Source organism: Haliotis asinina, chromosome 1 (genome assembly GCF_037392515.1).
Source record: "Haliotis asinina isolate JCU_RB_2024 chromosome 1, JCU_Hal_asi_v2, whole genome shotgun sequence".
In the NCBI taxonomy this organism is placed as follows: domain Eukaryota; kingdom Metazoa; phylum Mollusca; class Gastropoda; order Lepetellida; family Haliotidae; genus Haliotis; species Haliotis asinina.
The window spans coordinates 17,357,104-17,381,063 of record NC_090280.1 but is presented as its reverse complement, the minus strand read 5'-3'; the positions used below and the strand labels follow the sequence as shown (position 1 = coordinate 17,381,063).

General features: G+C 37.6%; 1 protein-coding gene across 1 annotated transcript in view; it reads right to left on the bottom strand.

Annotated features, from left to right (window-relative positions):
- Window positions 1-325: 325 nt before the first annotated feature.
- The window catches only part of LOC137287590 (transmembrane protein 145-like), a 36,652-nt gene continuing 13,017 nt past the window's right edge, over window positions 326-23,960 (bottom strand). The window contains exons 4-13 of the mRNA XM_067819965.1: window positions 20,597-20,812; window positions 11,175-11,265; window positions 10,694-10,765; window positions 10,161-10,310; window positions 8,414-8,586; window positions 7,288-7,460; window positions 6,366-6,486; window positions 5,975-6,034; window positions 4,869-5,045; window positions 326-4,654 (exon numbers count right to left, since the gene is read on the bottom strand). Coding sequence (XP_067676066.1) covers window positions 4,496-4,654; window positions 4,869-5,045; window positions 5,975-6,034; window positions 6,366-6,486; window positions 7,288-7,460; window positions 8,414-8,586; window positions 10,161-10,310; window positions 10,694-10,765; window positions 11,175-11,265; window positions 20,597-20,812 — 1,392 coding nt within the window. The 3' untranslated portion in view covers window positions 326-4,495. The remainder of the gene's footprint in view (window positions 4,655-4,868; window positions 5,046-5,974; window positions 6,035-6,365; window positions 6,487-7,287; window positions 7,461-8,413; window positions 8,587-10,160; window positions 10,311-10,693; window positions 10,766-11,174; window positions 11,266-20,596; window positions 20,813-23,960) is intronic.

Below are 23,960 nucleotides of genomic sequence, written 5' to 3'. Positions count from 1 at the left end.
CCACTTGTAAGTTGTTCGCCATCACATATACCCCAGCTGTAATCAGTGTTTGCAATACTTTAATTTCCCGGTTGGCTACCTGGGCCTGCTAGCGCCTGCAGACTTTAAAATCTACAGGTCCTGAATGAAATCTGCAGGCCCATTTTGACTTTTAGACTTTATACACTCGGCAATACTGGTGATATGTGATAAAACAACAAAACTGAGCCGAACAAGATCAATTTTAAAGGAGTTGGACTTTTGGACTTCCTGTTACATTCAGAGACCAAAGGTGGTATCCATGACAAGAAATTGAGACTGACATTAACATAAAATACATCAAATGTTTCACTGCTTCATACAAACTTTATTTCTTATAACACAACTGTACAGAACCATATTGTATCGGACAGGGAGGAGAAAGATAGCATTAGAAAATATGTTCTTCAAATTATGCAGTAAAAGACACAAAAATACATACGTCACTGCTCCGAGTCAACACAGAATTGTAATTTGAATCATAATTTCCTCGGTCTCCGTACAGGACTGTATGAAGTTAACACATGTCAGTTTTTCCTGAAGATACATGTACTCTCTTTTGGTCCCTCACATCAAGAATTACAGAATTAATCAATTTAACACAAATGGCAATTTTCTGCGAATCCATGGAAATCTACTTATCTAAGTGGCAATCAATCAATCCTGGACCCTGTTGGGGGCCTATGGTCCCCAAACCCCAGCTGATTTTCAGCTGAAATCGCTTTCACCTGTTGCTATCCCTGAATTGAAAAAAAGAAAGAAGAAATACAAGAAACATGTCACTTGGTAGAAACCAACTGTTAATAAATCACTGTACAAATACTTTGAATTTGCATGAAACAAGTAAAGGACTTCATCCATTGTATTTACAGTGAAATATCTATCAGCACTTTGAAATACAGGGTGCACGGCCTGGCAGACCTCAGCAGTGTCCATAGTCTAGTATGCTATAAAGTATTAAGTCAAAGACACTAGGGGTTTCACATTACACCTTTATCTTCATACAAGACATCACAAAATATACTACTCAAAATATGGTAAGGATCATCTGTTTCCTGCAAATAATCACTAATTATCATAATATTAGTAATAAACATCTCTCCCTGAACATGTATATTATTTTATGTCCCTCTGTGAACATGTATGTTATTTTATGGCCCTCCCTGACCATATGTATTATTTTATGGTCCTCCCCTACAGGCTGTCATACTGTTAACAGAGACACCTGCCAAAGTCAATAATAAATTAAGAAAAAACAGATAAGAGCAAAATAATTTTGGACAAGATTAAAACTATCAAAAATAGTTGAAATAAAATGCTTGAAGAAATGAAGAAAAAGCAATGTACTGTTGAATTCTAACATTAAAAGTTGGACGGAATTCGTAAAAGTGCTTTTATGTACATTTATAAAAATCACAAAAAATATGTTTAACAAGTTAAATATATTTCTCTTGTAATTTAAATCAGTGCTGTCAGCTGGAATGGAGACAATCACTGATTATCCCTGGACCTGAATTATTTTGATTTAATGATTACAAGATGAAATCAGCATTGCCTACTTTAATACTTATCATACCTCACATCACATATAGCTCATCACATGTATGCTTATCAACTGGACTTCAGAAAGCACTGTAAACGATTACAAAATAGTCATATATTCCACGTGTTACCAGGTATGATAATGTCACATAAAAGTTCCATCTAGCTAAAATATTCATTTTCATATTTACAGCAAAACAAATACACAACAACCAATAACAAGGGGGTTACTTGTATACTCACATCTATCAGTGGGTAATTTTGGCTTTACTGCACTAAAGTGTATTCCGGTCATATTACTGTGAATCTGCTTCATTTGAGAGGAATTGAATCCTGATAAGAAGGGAGGTAACTGCTGCACAGGGAATTGCAGCACCTTACAGATAATCTTGCAGCACCTTACAGATAATCATGCCAATCAAACAGATCTGATCAAATAAGTGGATCACGCTTTGATCTAAAACAAACCTTAATTCTGCATGTACGAAAGCAGTAAGCAACTGACGCAACGTTTATTTTCTATATTCTAAATCAAGATAATGTACGTAGTACATCTAACAACAGCTTTAGGTCCATTAGGTCCAAGATAGGTGCTGCTCTAGTACTGAATCTAGTGGTGCCAATATTCATCTCAGTCTGGTCTTCAACCCAACTGATCATAAAATTCTGGCCCACCACAGGGAACTAACTCTGTTCATGGATGGATATTGGATAAAACCCCACCATTTATTTGCTGATCATCTTAAATCTGTAACATATCAACATAGAATACATCAGCATACCCGATACCATTACACAAAACCCATCACACAGCAGCCAAATTAGTAAGGAGAAACCATACCAAGCCAACAACTGCTTGAGATTTTATGAGAACTTCAGGCTAATACCGATTTCCAACAAGGAAAACACTGCGATGACTTTGATTATTGTGCTTGTTACAACCTTATTAATAACAGCATACAACAAAAAGATGAACACATATTAATGAAATATCATTGTGAAATAAATGTATCAAATAAGACATACAATCTGTTAGTGTAATCTGTCTTGCAATAATCATTTGAAGGTTACGATACAGGTGGTTCAAAAGTAATGAAATAAGACTGAAAAAGTGTTCTAGTAAGAAACAAGGGAGTGAACTTAGCCCAAGCTACTTTCAGCAATATTCCAGCAATATCACAGCGGAGGACACAAGAAATGGGCTTCACACATTGTACCCATGTAGGGAATTGAACCAGGGTCTTCAGCATGATAAGCAAACGCTTTAACCACTTGGCTGTCCCTTGTAATAAAATACAGGAGATGTCAAGGGATTTAAGAGTCATCTTCCTGTTTGTTGACTTTGGTGTAAATAAAAGTCGCCACATGAGGTGGTTGAAAGAGACTGAATAATGCAGATAGATCACGAAATTTTGTCTGTATTATGTTCTGTATTACACGGCTTCAGCCTTGTGCTGTCAATCTCTGTATTGTCTGTTCCAAGTTCGCTTATTTACAGAACACAATCATGAAGTGTGAATACTGCCGAGTATATGTTTTCAAAAACATAAACATACCACACTGACACTAAAAATCAAAAGTCCAAAAAATTCATTTTGTTTTTTTGTCACCAGTACATATATACCTAACACCACTCAAAACCCACTTCCACACACCAAAAGGGTATACATCATGTTTAAACTAAGGGAATTAAGCCCTTTTGCAAATCTATTTGTTACACAAATACATCAACAAAACCTATTTTTCATCACAAAAAGTTATAAGGGAGTACAATTTGTTTGTACACATGTGGGGAATTCAATCCAGGTCTTTGGCGTGACAAGCAAAGGATTTGGCTGCAAGGCTATCCCACCACCCTATTCATGATTAGAACAAATAGGCAAGTTGAATTTTAAACTCAGCTGCAGAATATATACACCTCTGAAATTGTTCCTCATCACATTTCTCAATATTTACCACTACACTGACACATGCTTTCTCATTGTAAATAAACAATACAATGTAACATTTTACCTCACATTAAAACAGCAAGAAAGCAATTCTTGTTGAAACTTGCACCCAAGGAGGCATGTCCATCACACTGCTGAAGAGCATAATAACAATAAAAACATTACATTAAAATTTGTATCCATTAATCTGAGAATCAGAAGGCACGGGACAGAGGACACTATTCCACATATAACTGAGAATCTCAAAGGCACAAAGTCACATTTTTTTGAGGCAACATTTTGGCCTATGATATATATATAGACTTATTATCCCTGTGACTTGCCTGAAATCAATAACTGAAACTCTGAGGCGAACAGCTTCCTACAGATAACACTTGCCATATATGGAATGTAAATGATTGCTCCGTACATTGAAAACTGTTGCATGCAGTTGCATGACGCACTGGTCTCAGTCATAGGTTACACTAAAGGACGTTTGAAAAGAGCTTTCCAAGGGACATAACACTTTGGGACACACAGTCGATTTAATGCAACTTTGCATTAACTCAACCTTTTTAATTTCATATTGCAATCTTAATATGTAATTTTATTTCAAAATAAATGTAGCTTTGCTGAAAGTTTGTATCAATAACAGACATGCAATATTGATTGTTAGAAAATGTGTGTGGTGTGATAGTATGTGTGCCTTTAAGAAATACTCAAATGGAACATTCTGTTATTGTTTCACAGTACAGACATCACTTTACATCATATTTCCAAAATAAATCATGGGGCAAAAATACAAAAAAATATCAGACCACTAAATAAAAAAAACCCATTTCTCTTCTTCACATGACTTCGTGTGTAACAGCATCACATCATTCATATCATCCTTTTAAACATTTGTCGTACATGAAAATTTATTCCAGTGGTACAACCAAATACTGATATTTCAAAAGAAACTGTTGACACAAATTTAAAAATATCCCAAATAGCTTGATCCATATTTATGCATTGTTAGCGCTGAAGAGGGTTTCGTAGGAAGGTGGTGCTGAGGGTGTGACGTTTGCTCCTTGTATTGGTGGCAGAGTTTCATTCCTGCCTAGGTTACTCCCGAGAGGAGGCAAAGATTTAGCATCAGCAGGCAGGGGAGGGAGATGACCATTCTGAAATAAAATGGAGCAAATGTCTGCAAAGCTTGGATATGTCAGGAGTATGCTGTATTGGATCATGATTTGTTTTTTTATTTCAAGGTTTATGTTTGAAGCTTTCTTGATTGCTTGTCATTGGTGAGCGAATAATAGTGCATAAAAATATTTATTTTTTCTTACAGAATTTCCATGACACAAAATTAGAAACAGTGAAATGTGAAATACTGACCCTCTTCTCTGAGTGTGTCTGTGATACGATAAAAAGTCCAGAAAAGTCTGGCGCTGTGCCATTGTAGGTGGATGCAGTGGCATAGGGGTAGCCACCCCCAACATTGTCTGTGCCACCCATGGGGACAGACCCATCTCCAGATGCTGTCTCACCCTCCTCCCCAGTCAAGATCCCAATCTAGAAGTAGACGATTTTTTGGGCACAGATATTAAACATTCACAGCGAAATGCTCAACGTGTATCACAACAATTCATTATGCCTCTGATGATATTTTGCATTTGGGTGAACCCCTGGACCTCAATGTGCAAGGCAGAGTATGGCATGGCAGGACCTGGGATTGTGTGAGCGTGTGTGTGCATGTGTGCCTGCATGTGTGCGTGCCTTTGAAAGAGCATGGGCATGGTGTGTAGGGCTGTGTATTAGCAAATGAATTGTATACATAGCAATACACAGCAGTTCAGGCACCTGTGATGAGATACATATTGCAATACATAGCAGTTCAGACACCTGTGATGAGACATGTATTGCAATACAAAGCAGTTCAGACACCTGTGATGAGACACATATTGCAATGCATAGCAGTTCAGACACCTGTGATGAGACACGTATTGCAATGCATAGCAGTTCAGACACCTGTGATGAGACACGTATTGCAATGCATAGCAGTTCAGACACCTGTGATGAGACACGTATTGCAATACATAGCAGTTCAGGCACCTGTGATGAGACACGTATTGCAATACATAGCAGTTCAGACACCTATGATGAGACATGTATTGCAATACAAAGCAGCTCAGACACCTGTAATGAGACATGTATTACGATACATAGTTCAGACACCTGTGATGAGACACATATTGCAATATCTTGGGAACTGAAGTGTTTGATAGTGAAATCGTCAAATTCTATTTTTAGCAATCTTCTGCTTAGTTTCCACATTCACATTTCGGCTAGTGAATATTTTGAGGGCTGGTAAATATTAGTCTGGCGTGCAAAATTTGGAAACTGTTTTGGTCACTGGCTTGAGTCCATATAATACAAATTAAATATGGTGCCAAACAAATACATCAAACTATCTCAATAAACTTTTCCTAGTACATACTGACCTGGGATGTCCGGATGTGGTAGGGGAAGTTGGAATTGGCTGCAGAGGGACGAGTCAATATCTGGAAACAAGTCATGAATCATTATTAACAAGTCTAAATATTCAATATGTTACTTTAATACATGCAGAAGAAATGAAATTGTTTTTCAATATCATCAGATAAAATATTTGTGTCACTGAGAAAAAATTTAGCTTCATCTACATTTATTTGTATCCTTTCAAAATGTCTGACACTTTAAGTTCCCAGACGGGTCCTTCTGTATAAGTTAAATATTTTCAATCAATTCCTTATTTGCATTAGCATATGGAACAGGCAAATTCATACACCACTTACAGCAACAATGGGATCTTGGCATAAAGTTACTGTACAACATAATGAATGCATTGCCTACCAAGAAAAAGAGGTGTCCGACAAGCGACACGAATTGCTCGACACCGTTCACTGTCTTTTCCCGTGTCCACTGTTTCATCACATGCATGGCAATGAGGATTACGATTGGTCCAGCCCAGAACCTGGAATTACAAACAGAATATCAGCGTCACAGAACACAATGAGGATCATAACTGGTCCAGCCCTGAATCTGAAATAACCAACAGAAAATCAGGATCGCTTAACACAAAAAGAATCATGATTGGTCCAGTCAAGAACATGACTGATTGATTCATTCTTATGCATAACCAGATCAGTATCAACTGATTGGTTGACATCCTCGATATCTACAGGGTATATACTCCGAAGTCTCCACTATACCCTGGATGCATCTACGGCTCAGCCCCATGAATTGATTAGAATTCATTACCTCCCTTGGTTGGCTTTTTATCCAATCAGGTGTCTATGCTGGTAAGTTGAGCGAACCAGTCACAGCTCACTTTTGCTTCTTAAATTCTGTATTCAATTAAGACTGGCAACACAAACGATGCAGAGTTTCTCTGAAATAGGTAGTAGGAGTTCTTGCGTGTATTTTAAAAAAATTTAGGACCTGTCCATTTGTCCGTAAAATTTTCTGAGAACAAACCTTCACATCTAGCTAGATCTGCGACTGCAATGTTTGTTGACACTAGCAAGTTCATTTGTAGTGGTGGCTTCGCAGACTGGCTACTGTGATAATGCAGAGTCTGCAGAGTCAGCATAGGGAGGTAATAAAATTATTGGGCCGAACATGTATCCTGTAGATATCGAGGATGATTGGTTGAAATTTTCCAAAACACCACAATGCGATTGACTGACCGATTGAATGATTCTAACAGACAACAAAATATGTAGAAACTGCTTGACCAGTAAAAACTGATTTGTTGAATGATTTCAATACGTACCACAACGTGAAGAAAATGAGGAATGGGTAGAAAAACAGTCCTTTGCCCGGATGATTCTTCAGGGTAAAGAAAATAGAATACAGGAACCATCCCCATCCAATTAGACGCATAGCAACCAGACCATATCCAGGGGGGCTCTCGTAGATGTACAGAACCAGGCCAGGGTCAAAGAACTGGAACAGGACAAGAATGGAAATGTAAAATGATATTTTTTAAATATTGTAACACTTCTCTGAATTTGTTCACTTGTCACTGAATGGGTACCCGGTAACTAGTCACATTCTGGGGTTTCAGACAGCATGAGCAGAATATTCCATACTGAGAATGAGTGCTGAGTGCTCCCTGGTCTGTTGGCAGGGTGAATACATAGAGCTTTGACTAAGTGTCAGGATTTGGCACATTATAAATATGCATATTGTTACAAAAGCATGATATTTGTTTGCAATATTGTAATGACAAAATTATAAAAAATGTAATACAGAGGAGTTTGGATAAAAATGAAGATGCTAGAACAAAAATAACATTGAAACATCAAAAAATAAACAAATACAATGTAAACATGAACAATATTGGGATAAAAAGAACTGCAGAAAAAGAAAAGAATCTTGTTCTTACAAAAGCAATAGTATTTATTTGTTGTTTACCACAGCACTTAGCAAATATTCTAGCTACAAAATAATAATTCTAGCTGTAAGTAATCCAGTCTGGACAATGTAATCCAGTGATCAACAGTATGAGCATCAATCTATGCAACTGGGTTAGAAATGGTCTTCCACAATCCATGCTGATCATACTAAGGTACTAACAGGATCGGGTGGTCAGGTCTTCACGTTCTTCATTTCGTTTATTGTTTAAAACCATTCTCAATAGTTCCAGCAATATGATTGCGGTCTGTAAATCCACTGATCAATAGCATGAGCACTGATCTATGAAATTCAGATATGATGACGTGTCAACCAAGTCAGGGAGCCAGACAACCTGATCCTGTAAGTCTCTTAGAACAAGCATGTGTAACTGAAGATAAAATGTAACTCGGATTTCCTAGTTAAATAACCTAATCTCTTTATCAAATAATCTTTATGAATACATAACATTTATCATAACAAAACACACCAAGAACACCTACATTAGCTTCCCAGATCAAGAGGACGGCATACACAACAGCATAGATGCAGACAAAGACTGTGAGCTTGATGGTTCCGGACGTGCTGAGTCTGCCACGGGTGATGGTGTACCCCTTGGCCATCAGGATCAACATCAGCAAGTAGACAATGTCGCTGGCTGATGAGAACACACGCGCTGTGGAGGAAACATGTATGTCCTAGACTGATGGTGGAGATGACTAGTGTTGGGAATTGGAAAGCAAATCCACTTTCAACTATTGGAGGACTTAAGGTGAACGATCAATGATTATAACCGAAATACATACATTTTTTTATAATCCCCAATTTTAAGGGGTTTTTCCACAGGTTTTTTCTAATCAATGTTTTATATCACTAATACTGTCATGCTATGAAATGCAAGCATGCAAGGAAGACACTAGAAATGTAATTAAACAATATATCATTATCGACAGTATTAGAATTATAAACAATTTTTCACTATGTTATTGAAAAAGAAAAAAGAAAAACAAGGGTTCTTGGACACATGTACTGGCAATGGGTTGACATCTGACTTCTTAATGAGCAAATTTACTATATTTTGAAGATGTAATTAAACAAATGTAAAGCAATTACAAGTAAAAACTTTTGTCTGAATGTAGAGGCTTTTGTTTGTGAGGACAGTATCAATTACAGTGGAAGCTGTCTAAATCGGTACTCATTGGGACTGAAGAAATAATCCAGTTTAGAAGTGCAGGATTGTAGGACTGATGACAAATGTTCAAGCCACTGACGGGACTGAGATTTTATGCTGGTGTTGACACCTTGCCGGACAGGACAGATGCCAGTTTTGACAGCTTCCACTAAACTGCTTATTTGACTTAGGTCACATGTCTGATATTGTCCAATCACGATCCTCATAGAAGAATAAGGCAAATAAACATCATTAGAAACCAATCTTTATCCAATAAAATTGCTTCTTTCAACTGTGAAAATACTCTTGGCAAAGGTACAGTGATATTGTTGATGTTCAGAGCTATTGAACGATACCCGCCATCAAACAAAGGCCTCACAAGTTATTCGTACAAAGCTTGGAAAACGGAAGTATTTCATGCTGTTGCCTCATGTTACTGAGTGGACTGCCACTGATAATGGGAAATAGGCGACAATACATATTATTTCAGAAATCTTCTTACAATGATTTTCTGATTCAGTAAAAATTAATATATAAAAGAAAATGGAAAGGGGATATCATGTCACTTTAACAAATGGAAAAAAAATCGCCTCAGTTTTGGTTCCTTCATTTTTTATCTGGACTTATAAATGTGTAAGTTGCATTTTCGTTAAAAGTTAACCTTTTAAGTTGTAGTTGTATTACTTCCAAATGGTGTATGATATGTAGTAGTAATGATTTATGAGCAGATATTTTCCTTGATAAACATAATATTCATCTATGACCTGAGAGTCTCTGGGAACTGATGTCATGGCAGCATATGCCTCCGATTGGCTGGTGTTGAAAGAGTTAACCAAGTCTCACCACCTGATCCCATGGGTTACTGAAGGCCAATTCTAACCTGGATCTTCACTGATCCCATGGGTTACTGAAGGCCAATTCTAACCGGGATCTTCACTGATCCCATGGGTTACTAAAGGCCAATTCTAACCGGGATCTTCCCTGCTACTGAAAATCATGATTCATGGTTTACAATGTATAAAGTCAGCCGATGACAAGTCAGGCCATGAGCACAGGATGTAATATTTTCTGAAGCTCACCTGTCACTTTGGTACCTCTCTCCTCTCGGCCAGTGTCAGAATACTTCCCATAGGCAATACACATCAGGAATAGGTGAAACACCCACAGCGCGACAGCCACCATGTACATCTTGTATGTCGTGTGGAACAGCTGGCGGTTCCGTAGTACCACTGTCAACATCAAGTGAGAGTTAGATTTTATTGCTGTTTTTACTATCAAATGTGGTTGGGAACAGCAAAAATAGGTTTCACATATTGTCAGGTAAACAAATAAACACTTAACCTGCCATGTCACTCAGTCTCTCCATCACTTTGTACGGAGGACTAATTGGGTATTTATGATGATTTCAACACTGATTTATCAGTATTAGAAAGAAACGTTATTGAGTGACTGATTATAGTTTCATCCAATTTTATCAATATTCCAGTAATATTATGAACAATTAACCACAAAACAGATTGTACCCATGTGGGAAATCAAACCTGGGTTATTGTGTGACAAGTGAACACTCTAACCACTAGGCTACCCCACCATCCCAGGAAACCTGGCTTACCTGCACAAACAATGGACACAAACAGCAGACTGATGTATGCTAGGAGGAAGGCGATGTTGATGGGCAGAATATCTGGAAGACATCATCATCATCATCATCATCATCATCATCATCATCATCATCATCATCATCATTGCCATAATCAATCAATCAATCAATCAATCAATCAATCAATCAATCAACGTCATAAATCTCCCAAATATCAACTCTCTAAACAATATAAATCTGAATCTCAAACATACAGATAACTATGCATAGAAATATCCACGCATGAAGTGGTCTGGGTTTGAATCTTTTACAGCTCTCTGGCCAGACACTCAGTTCACTATACTAGGCGCAATTTAGCATTTGAAGACAAGATACAAACAGACAACACCAATGTGGAATCAAACCCCAACCTCCAGCTCTCAAGACTGTCACTCTGACAACTAGACTTATGAGTATATGAAACATATACAATCAGGAGTATACTGCTACTTACAAAATTCGTCAGCAGAAAACTCATATGTGAGCTTGTCGCCCGGTTCTCCATTGGTCATGTGCATGGAATACTCAAGCTTCAGACCCGGCACCTACAACCCAGCATGCATCAGTCATTGACGGCAGCCATTCCATGGCTATACAGTTCAGCATATGGGTACAGTGAGTAAAATGTTTTGTTACATACAATGAACTGATAGTTATACAGCTTAGCATATAAATTTTTCTAATCTTTTGTAGTGTACCGTAAGTAAATTATGTTTTCTGTATACTGTGATTCCCAGAAACTGACAGTGATTGATAGGAGTCCTAATGAAGGGTACATTAGTGAAAAAAAAATGACTGCAAACAGTTAACATAAGTTCTCCATATAAACTACTTAAAGAAACTCAACACTTTGCCATAACCATTCTAAAATATCATAAAAGGGTATCTACCTAAATCTAATGATGCAATGTAAGATTTTTTCATATTTTCCAAGCACAAATTTTACTAACAATGAAGGCAGAAGTCAGACTAACAATCCACATTCACCCACATTTTACATTGAACCAGACAGTTTGTTTGTTATTCATGTGTTACACTGGTTACATCCTGGAAGATCTCCAGGATAAATGATAAATCCTGCTCCACTCAGAATGTATTCCCAGGAGATTATGAATAACGTATTGGCTACCAGGTTATGAAACAATGGATCGTAATCTAGGACCTGACTTTCAAGCTATTAACATGGTAGAATTTCTGAACACTTTATAACAGAAAAATACAGAGAGGCGGACAAATGAACAGACATAAAGACATCTTAAACACATAAGACATTGGGACACAAGAAAATATCTATGGGCACTTGAAAATATGAAACAGGTCTGCCTATACCAAATAGAAAATGTGTGAGAGACAGGTACTTAATAATGAGTGTACATTTGATTGTAAAGCAACATGTCAGGTAAGCAAGGGTTGCAAAATCTGGGTAAGCAGAGCCAGTGGCTGAAATCTATTATACTGTTTGCATATTCAGCCTATATTCAGTCAATAAGTTTGGAAATAACAGCGTGTAAAGAGTAAACACAACATTCAAACTCATGAAACACAACCAGTCTGATGTCTGATTCACAAAGAGTTCAATGCACTATGACATTCTTAAGATCACAATAGGGTTATACTGGTTCGGAATGCTACAACGTTTTAAGCGACATACAAATGTACATCCAGTAAGCTCAAATGTAGACAATGGATGCAAAATAATATTCACTGAGTCCAGAGGGATGCACAATATTATTTATTGCACCCACAACACATCGATGACTTTGCTGTTTGGCTGTTTCTGTCAGTCTAGTTCTGTACATCATTTCATCCATCAGTTCACATGATCAATCAATGCTCATACTGTTGATCACTGGACTGACTGGTTCCGACTCAGTTACAGACCGCTGCCATATAGCTTGAGTGCAGCATAAAACTAAACTCCCGCCCTCACTAACAAAATCAATGATTCATTCCCGGCACCGAAAGAATTATATAAACGGTATAGTTCTCTACGCAGATACTTCTCATCATTGCAGCAAAGGACCCTTAAAACTACTAATTAGGGGTCTGCGGTACCTGCAAGTTTGTGAATTGAAGTAAAACCACGCTTTGTATATCAAATCTCAGGACAGTGGACTGACTCTCCAGTTGTTGCTGACTGAGGTCCCTCTGGATTTACAGTAGAGTTGTATAAACAACAATGTCAGATGTAATATACTCTTAAAAAAAAATTTGGGGAACTAGATATTTTTTTATTTACAATTAAAACTAGGAGACTTATCGGCGTCAATCAATGTTGATATGATATTACTGAATGTTTTGAGAGCGCATCACCATTTGCACTTCCTTACTACCATAGTTATTTGGAATGCAGTCGCTTTTGAAAGATGATTGGTGTATGGCATGTAATTTGCATGTATACGATTTTCATTTTAAAACAAATGACTAGAAACAAACACTAACAAATGTGTGATGCAAGATGAGAGTAAAAATTAGTGTTCTAAGTGATTTCTCGACCTATTTACGTAAAAATAAAAAATGGGACCCCATGCACGTGTATGGAGCTACTACTTTGTGCACGTGCATATCATGTGTTGTGTTTAGGAGTGGTAATAGAGGGAAATGGAGGTGCATTCATAAGATGTCTGTCTTTGAAATATTTCTTAAAGTTTACACTTCCTATATAAATTGAAAGTTCAGGTTCCCCTACTTTTTTTGAAGAGTATATATGTTATACTTGGGATAACACTAGTAAAGTGCAGATTCTAGTAATTTGTTTAGGTTGAGTGACATCCGGGCACCAAACCCACTCAAAGTCAGCTGCCTAACCTGGTCAGCCACAGCGTCCTCCATGAAAATAACTGTGAGACAGACAGACAGACAGACAGACAGACAGACAGACAGACAGACAGACAGACTCACTTAATGAACTGGTTTCACTGTATTTGTTTTCCTGAATGGGGACTACCATTATTTATCTTATATTTGTTCATTGTTTTATGTTTCAGTGTCTATTATTCAGGAAATTAATCATTAAAGAAATCAATTAAATGGAACTGTAAAAGCAAGCTTATGGCAAGACTACAAAACTGATATTCAAACATAAGAATTCAAACATAAGTCGCCATTGTTTGGAAACAATCGATAAAGATTTTGTGCTAGACGCTTGAGCCAACATGATGGCAGAAACTATCGACCTGGGTTATATATTCACTAAGACATCTATTTACGAAATCACCATCAGAAGTGAGAGTGAATAGGTCTTTTGTCCAATAAATAATGAGAGTGTACTGGTAAGATGGATTTCTTGTGTTGCTACACATGCACAGATAACTGCTTCCTGGAGAGAGGAATGATGGAAATTTACAGAGACAGCCTTGATCTGTTTGTTGAAGGCGACCGGCTGACGTTGGTTCCAGAAGGTTCTCTCTGTTCATTCTCACTGGTTGTCATAGCAGAGATGACATTCGATCAGAGAGAGAGAGACAGCATGAAAATGCTACAATTGCTGTGCATATGAACAAAAGCAAGCAGCAAGGAAAAGCAGAAAGAAGACAGAGATAGACAGAAAAAGAGACATACATACAAATAGGGATGATGATGATTGTTCTGGAGAAGTCTGTACGTTGCGTACAAAGTAGGTAATCATCTTGCATGTTATGTACAAAATCATCTTGTACACCTGAATCTAAGTCATGTACTCCTTGGTTACTGTCGCCAAAACACCCAGAGATTCATCTCATATATACGTTTTTTCCAGAACTTGAAAATCAGACGCACCGACTAATCAAGTTGTCAATAGAACAATTACCACACAGAAACCCTATAAATCAGACCCCTGCCTCTCTCCAGTCCCCCACTGGCAAAACATGCTTTGTACACTTACGACACCCATATATTTCAATAGCCTTTCATGAAACCTACATGTTTGACCCCTTTCTCAGTGGTGGTTATTGAACAGTTATATATAGAAGCTGGGATAATATGTAGGTAGATCAATCCATTCTATCAGTGTGTTATGACTTTATATTCCCCACTGTCACCTCGCCTACTGTGTACCTGTCTCATCATAACATGTGTCACACATCTTACAGCAATCATAATAACATAATAACATAATAATATAATATATATAAACTGTACATATAGTTTGGACATGGTTTGAATGTCTTAAACCTTAATACTAGAAATATCTGAAACATTGGGAAGAATAACTCAGGATCAAATTGATTGATTGATTGAGTTTAGTCTTATGTTTCTTTTAGCAATATCCCAGCAATACCATGGCCGGGGACACATGAAATGGGCATCACACATCGTGCCCATGTGGGTTTAATGGCATGTCACACTAGGCTACCCCACTGCCGCCTTAACAGTCAGAGGTGCTCTGGTACTTTCGTTGCAAGACGATGATCAATAACTTGTAAATAATTCAAGAAAGACAAATATTTTTTCATAGAAAACTAATCACCTCAAACGTTTGGTTATACATAATGAAGGAGAACCCTCATCACTGACAATACTATCACTGGTGATACCCCTCATAATCACCTGTCTGACTAGTGGAACACTGTACAGAGTATAGTGTTACAGTTATACTGATCGAGCGAGTGTCTTTATGCAAGATCACAACATCCATTTGCAAAGCACTTGTGACCCTCTCTGCTCTGCAGGTTACCACTAGCTTGCTAGGAGAATAAGATTCTCATGAACTAGACCATACGATCTACTCTATTGGTAATTATTTATTTTTACATTCTCATCCTTGCTTGATTAACTACTTAAAACTCAGTCTCACATCTGTTCATTGTTAACAAGTACTGTATATGGCTGTAGATATGCTGAAATTTAAGGATCAAATAAGGAAGGTTGTAGAAAGTGTCTGGCTCATCTACAGGTTACATTTTTACCAAACTTGTTTTTCTGGTGGTAAGAAAAAGACCTTATATCACTTTGTGTGTGAACCAACAAGAGACAACAGGTTTGACCTCTAAATTTAAAATATTTACAGTCATAAAATGGTCATGCAACTTTGGTGTATATGCCAGATATTATTTGCATAATGGAACAATGTGACCTGTCACCAATGTGGTTTCATGTGATCTCACTGTTCCCACTGTGACAACACTTTGTTGACATGTGATTGTCAGCTATAACAAGAGTCATCAGACGATGACAAATTCCCCTGGCCCTCTTAAATTTGAAAGAACAAATCATCAGACAGTTACTTAATGTCTGACAGTTACGTAATATCCAACTTGAATTTTTTACTTGGTTTCATATCGTTTCCATGGAATCATGAAAAACATAGTCTGCAAATAGTAAATGGCGCTACTTTGAAATGTGTTTGATATATCTGTCAAGTCTTGTAGACAGAAATTAACATTTCTTGAGTTGTGAACTGGAAACGAAGCCAACACCTCCCTTTTGAAACTAAGTCCAAATCGTTTCCACTAAGGAAACCCAGAAAATAAGAAGGCCAAATACCGGCAAATCTCAAAAGACACCACTTTAGCTCATGTTGGATATATCTTTTAAGTCCTGATGAAAGACATTGAACAGTTTTCGAGCTGTGCTCAGAAACTAATGTCACTCCTTCCTTTTGAGGCTAAGTTCAAATCGTTTCCATGGAAACCATAAAAAAATGAAAAAAATCTGTTAACAGCAATGGTTTGAATGGTTTCAATGTTTCAAAGTTCTGGGGCAAATCATAAATGTGATCTCTGAGATCTACATGCTTTTCAATTTGCATCCCAATGTTCATGTATTGGACGTAACTCCCAATTAAATGTAACTCCCCCAAACAGAATGCTTAGTTCCATGTTTCACAGGGACTGAAAAACACCCCCCTTTTCTCAATAACTTGCGATCAGCCCAGCGCCCTCAATGGCTTCAAACTACAACACCAGTAATAATTCAATCACAGCAAGCAGGGTGAAACCCTTTGAACATATAAATTATGAACATTTTCATGTACAGATAAGGTCTGTCGCTGATAAGAAATTTGAAAAGCAAAGCCATTTATTACAAGGCTGTGTACTGATGTGTTGGATAGACATTTCACGGTGACCTCAATTATGAAACTATGTTGTCCTTTACTTTCCACTGAGACTGATAACTTCCTTAGTATCAATGTGAATCATACTGACAATTTGATCATTCATTGGTAGTCTTTTCCTATTGGCTTTACCTTTGTTTCGAAGAACCATAAAGAATCTCATGAAATGTTATAGGTTCGCACAGCTTTCATTCCAGATAGGACATTTGCTCACAGTGGTTTCATTTGAAACTGATATTTACAGACGTTTCTTTTGAGACAGAGCAGACCTTCAAACACTGGTTTCATTTGAGACAGGACATATTTGTTTGCAGAAGTTTCTTTTGAGACAGAGCAGATGTTCATACACAGGTTTCATTTGAGACAGGACAAAAGTTCACAGTGGCTACTTTTGAGATGGAGCAGTCATGTTGGGTCATAGGAAATGAAGACAGATAACACAGATAGTTATGAAGTTTGCACACAGTCAAGTTTGCACAGGATATTTTTGAACCAGGACATATGTTCCCAGAAGTGTTTTTGTGATAGGTCAGATGCTCTTACAGGTTTTGTTGGGAGTTATGAATAAATCACTCATAAATGTGCATGTGAAATATATCCCTGTCACTCATATAGGCAATATGACAATACTCCATATGTGTGTCTATATTATGAGTAGTGTACACAAGCCCTTTAGGCATTGACAATCACAGGGTATGTACGCAGAGAGAGTTGTTATCAAGGATATCAACCAGGTTTCTGGGACAGATATTATCTAACTTTCAATGTTGGTTTAGAAGCACCTGCAACCCCGAGGGAGTCATAAAAACTTCCTCATCAAAGCAACACTGAAGTTTTGTCATATCTTTACCAGGAAATGATGTGTGTAGAGACTTGATACACTATCATGTCTGTCAGTCTGTCTGACATATTGGCGCTATATTCGAGACTTTGGAGACCTGCTATCAAGCAGGGCTGTATTGGACGAGTGAACTGATTGGTCTTTTGGGGAGGTTGGGGATTCTTGTAAATAACTGAAGTCTGCAACTACATCCACTAGGCATGAGTCCTCTAGTAGTCAAGTAACTGTCTTGATGTCCTAGGTCAGCATGAACCGATCTAAATACTATGGCAAATATTTACTTGGGTGCTGGTGTAGCCTGGTGGCCAAAAGATCTTCTGGCGTCCCATGCTGTGATATTGCTAAATATTGGTAAAAACGGCTTAAAGCCATATAGTTTCTTCAATTCATTATAAGTAACACATTCAGGCCAACAAACTCAAAATGTTTGGCATGGACTGTCATTGTACATGGCCAAATTACAATATTTATGGTTGTACCTAAGTTAGGTTTTATGTTCCTTTGAGCAAACCTCCAGCAATATCACAGCAGGGTGCAACTGAAATAGGCTTCACAAGAATGATATGTAGGGAAATGAACCTGTTACTTCGACATGACAAGCAAATGCTTCAGCTAATATAACAGCAGCATGTAGCAAGAAGGGACTTAACAATTCATGACATGTTTAATGCAATTCACTACACTAAAGCATGAAGATCATGTTTATATTAGATTATTCATGTGAGTGAGTATTGTTATCATTAAGAGGTGCACAAACAAGATGTAGGACTGGCTGAGCTGTTTATCTCGCAAAACACTGACGATGGGGAACTTTGTTGATTTATAGTATTTCTTGTCATTGAGTCATCGCTGACATCAGTCAGCGAGTGAGTATGGTTTTACATTGTTTTTAATATATTCCAGAAATATCATAGCAGGACACCTAAAATGAAGTTTCTCGTGTTTTGAATGGAAGCCATGACTTCAGTGTCATGAGCAGATACTTTTCCACTGGGCTACCCCACTGCCCCTTAAAATGAGTGTGATGGTATATCATTTTCATCTCTGCATGTCAATCTGACGCTTAAACAGCCTGAACTGATGCAGCTTTCAGACGTTTATCACTTAGGTGGGACATATGAGCACAATGGACGAGACATTTATTTACCAAAGCGTGCAGATAACATCATGTGCAATATAACTTGTCAGTGTAAACAAAAACAACATAGAATGTGACCATAAACATTACAGCTCTCACTTTACTTACATATTTTACAAGCTGGCAGTTTAAAAAAAATATAAACAAATAATTCGAAAGTGATTTTTGAAATCTATTTAATTTTCGTTGCGAATAAATACATTAATTATGCTAACAGTAAGGAAACTAAATCCTGAAAAAGTATGCTGTAAAATGCGAAGAGAATTACTTTGAGAGGTGATGGCAGTAAATGAGCAAGGTTTTGTGCTGCTTTTTGCAATATTCTAGCAATATCACAGCAGAGAACACCAGACATGTCCCCATAATATTGTACCCAATTTTGGAATCGAGCCTGGGTCTTCAAGATGATGATCAAAAGCCTTACCATTAGGTTAGTTTGTTCCGTACAAATGCTATTTTTATGTTTTCATCTGCAGAAGAAATCAACCTGAAGCATTTTCCCCAGACATAACTGCCAAAAAAACCCCAATTTTTAACTCTGTGAAAGTAACAAAATGTGACACCAAACTGGAATCTTGGAATCTTGAAAATATTAAATGGGATGTGAGCAAAATATGGCAAGCACAGCCTTCCCAGCCCCCTCCCTTCCCAAGTTAATTAGGCCAGTCTCGTAAAATAATGACTAGTGATATCAGAATAGGGCACCATCTTTCAAGGCCAGGTGATGCAGCCTAAAGGTTAAAGTGTACACTCATCAATCTGAACACCTGGGTTTGACTGCACACATGGGTAAAGTGTGCGAATCCCATTTCTGGTGTAATCGGCCATGATATTGTTGAAGTATTGCCAAAAGAGTACAGTGTTGTAAAGGTGTAAAACCCAACCAACTCACACTTAGTCTTAAAAAAAATGCCTTAAAACATGACATACTGACTCAGTTTATATCAACTCTAGGGCAGTGTTCACTCTTTTAATTCTCAGCTTCCTGAGATTCACATCTCAATTAGGCAATTTCAAGAAAAATAATGGTCACCAAGTATAGAACATTAAAAAATAAACCAAATCTGTCAGATGTATGGCTATGTGGTTGTCAAATACTTGTCACTGCTAATGTACACACTGGGGAAGGCAAGAGTGTTGACACGTTATGTTGACAGTATCTATGACATGCCTCAAGTATCAGGTATCATTTTCTTATGTCCATACTGCACGACAGACTGAAGAGTCACTTTGGCAGAGTCACTAAACAAGGGTTTGATTGCGTTTTGTCTCATTTTGTTAAAAAACATAAAGTTAGATATTTTGAATGTCAGTTGGCTCTGTTGCTCTAAAATAAGACTTTGTCTGAATTAAAATGATAAAATTTCTGTCCTAAAAATTTAACGTGTCTATCAAACAGGAAAATGCTGTACAAGGAGAAAGTAGGTAACATAAATGGCCACAGATTTTTGTTTGGAAAGCAATTTTGCTTTTTTTCTTGAACCTTCAAGCCATATTTTTTACTAAAAAAGAACAGACAGTATTGGTTTGTATTAATCAATATTTCAACAATGGAGATTTGTAAATGATCAAGGGTGGATCGGACAATACAGTGATTCAGATTAAGAGCATCAACCTACACAACAGGGATACGATGACACACATCAACCAAGTCATCAAGCCTGACTACTTGGTCTAGTTATTCATCTAACAACAAGTATGGATTACTGAAGACCAGTTCTAAACCATATCATCCAGAAGGATTGGGTTCGAGTTTGAGGGTATTTGTTGGGTGAAGGAGACAAAAAGGCTTCATGAAATCAAGGAAATATAACTGGTTAGTGTATGATTGCAGTGATTTATAGACATAGATCCACTTACGTTTCCGTTGGATCGTCCACACCGTGACACAGCAATGTACCACCATCGTTCTCGCATGGACCTGAAGGTTCGACTCCCGGTGCAGTTGTACCAGTTCTTGCCATCCCGCTGGGTGAAGCGACAGCCAGAGTACCGAGATGTCAGAGTGTTACTGGTATTTAAGGCGATAATCTGGTGATTCTCTGGCCTCAATACAGACACTTTCGCAGTGCAGTTCTGCAAGGAAGAGATGTAACAGTAAACGATCAGGGAAACCAGTCTGTGATCAAAACGTTTGATAATACTGGCCAAAATAATTGTTAATAGATTAGTATTATTACATGGATGCATATTCATAGCTGCTTATTAGATCAAACAGAATTTTACAAAATGTGGGTTTCAGTGGCTGAAATGACAGACTACAGCCAATACTGGAACTATCATGGGTAAACACAAGCAGATGATTGTCAGAAAATAATCCTGTCATACGATGCTTTAGCATATATATTTTCTTTATCCTGGAATCAGTTCACTCAGTGGGATGGAGGTCAAGGCCAAGGTCATCAGAGACAAAAGGATAGGTCAAAGACTATATGTGCTGTTAGGTTTTTGTGCATTAGGCCTAAAAAAATGTTGTGGTTCTGATAACCAGACCCACCCCTGAATTCTAGCACCTTACAATTTTTTTTCATGCAATATTAAGAAAATAAGCTTTCATATACAAGTACCAATGTTTTTTCCCTGCAATGATGGACAATGGTCATTCTGATAGAGAAGATTGACATTATAACCACAAGTTTGATTGAATAAACAATCACACATTGATAAACTGTTATTAGTTTGTGCTTTACTTCTAAAATAGAGAAAACAAAATCCTACTTACCTACCCCAAATTTAATTTTAAAGAGGACTGTAATCAGAGTGAGTTTGGTTTTACGCCGCATTCAGCAATATTCCAGTTGATGAGCATCAACCTGCGCACTTCGGAACCAATGACGTGTCAAGCAAGTCAGCAAGCCTGACCACCCGATCCCATGAGTTGCCTCTTACAACTAGCAAAGTAGCCTTTCATGGCAAGCATGGGTTGCTAAAGGCCTACTCTACCGTGGACATTCATGGGTCAGGTGTAATCAGAACCACAATATTTTTCAGTTTTGGACATATGATTGGAGTGCCGATGTTTAGGTGCTTGTGCAAACAACAAGAAATAAACAAGAAATTGGATAAGGTATCAGTACAAACTCTGAGTCTGAATTCTGACTACGAATCGCAAAGTCACAATATTCAAAGCTGCTGAAGTTGCTATCAATGTCAGGATTGATTTTTGTCATCTAAGGCTCATGTTGTAGCTGAATCTATTGGTTTGGAGTATATGCCTTCTAAATGTCACTCAAAGACTTAGAATTAGTCTGTCTCACAGTCACTGAACCACAATATATATTCCTCCTGCCCAGCTCTCCCTACAATGCTAAAGACCTTGATGAAGCAAGTCTACATTCCCTCAGGTTCTGAATCTCCCATCTCACTGGGCTCATTTTCAATTTAAATGGGATTATTCATTACTATCAAAATTATAGATATATATAAACTAAGTGTTAATCTTGAAATGAGTGTATAGAGTGACATATTTACAGTGATAGATGTTTAATTCTGACAACAAACTTGGTGATCTCATTACATCCCTTTCCTTCTGTAGTGCGGGTGGTGGAGTCCCAGGGCGGTTAAATCCTTCGCTCATCAACGTGAAAGGGCTTGGTTCGATTCCCCACATGTGTACAATGTATGTATTTTTGGTGAACACGGCCTGTCGTGATATAATGCTGGAATATTGCTACGAGAGGCATAACAGACCACTCACTCACTCTGTAAAGAGCTAAGACCCTGTCTGTGACAATATAGTCACACTAGTGAACACTTGAACAAGGAGTTCAATACTTGTCCCAGCTTCAATAGGCTGGTTGACTGGTTGCATACACCACTAAAATAACACTTGCATCAAAAACTCATTATTTGTTTCCCGACATTGCTATTGAAAGTTGAAACTGCATGCATTATACGAACATGCAGTTCAAACACTGTATACAACCAGTCAAGCATGTGAAAGGAAGCTCCAATAAATTACTTCCCTTTCAGTCAACAGCAGGGAAAATCAACCAAGCCAAAACCTGATGTAAATGATCCTTCTAAAGCCCCTTATTGATAACATGACTGATGAAAACCAGTTTATACTTGATACAATCTGACCAATCCTGTGTTATATGAATGATCATTGATGTGTCACTATGGTAACAATGCAATAACAATTTGTTTCACAGGTCAGCAGGTACATGGATGGGGTCAAGGTCATTAGTTAATGACCAGGCAAGGCACTGGACACTATATGCAAACAAACAGCATTTTATGTATTAGTCTGAATAGGTCTCTACCCTTCCTTCAGTTTGGAAGAGGAACATTACAGGTTACAAACTTTGGTAAAGAAGTTAGGTCAAATGATATACAAAATAACAACTCTTGGTATAATTCGCTTACCCATGTAGACAGGTTATTGCAATACCTACTACATTCAGAATTTGAACTACTCTTCAGCTTAATATAACTTTTGCACACATCATTATTTTGACCAACCCTACGTTACGGAGTCTTGAGGTGGAAGTATGTATGTACTGTGAATGGCAACATTCATTTCAGTGGATTGTCATGATCTTCTACATATTAGGGCATTTTGTGATGAAAATCCCACACATGAGTTAAACATTCTAGTATAATTATCACCATGTTAACTTAATGCATCCATGTATCCTCACCCAAAATATGAGCCATGGGGTAGCCAAGTGGTTAAAGAAATCACTTAATGTTCACGCTGAAGACACAAGTGTGATTCCCCATGTGGGTACAATATGTGAAGCCCATTTCTGGAGTCCCCTGCCATGATATTTCTGGTTATTGCTAAAAGTGACATAAAAACATACTCACTCATTTACCCCAAAATTAACAGAAATTAATTAATCTCACTATCTGAAACCATCTGTCTCGGAAGTCTGTAAACAGCGAAAACATATGGCTGTTATTGTTTGGCTAAAATACTGACATGACATCCATGGTGATGTGTTTCAACAATGTAACGTATCTGAAGGACCAAGTGCTGTGTTGTAAAATGTTCCCAATAAAATCCAGGGAACAGTCAGATGGTAAATCATTTCCATTTATCACAGGAACTGCGACCAGTTGCAGTTGCATGCCATGGTTAACAAGGATACTTCCAATATTATCCAGCTATTTCTAACAAGTGTCACAATGGTCATTCACGTTTCACATGTGCGTAGTAAAAATCAATAGACTGGTTTAGACTGGTTTCTTGTCCAGTGACTGATGAAAGCTAATCGTT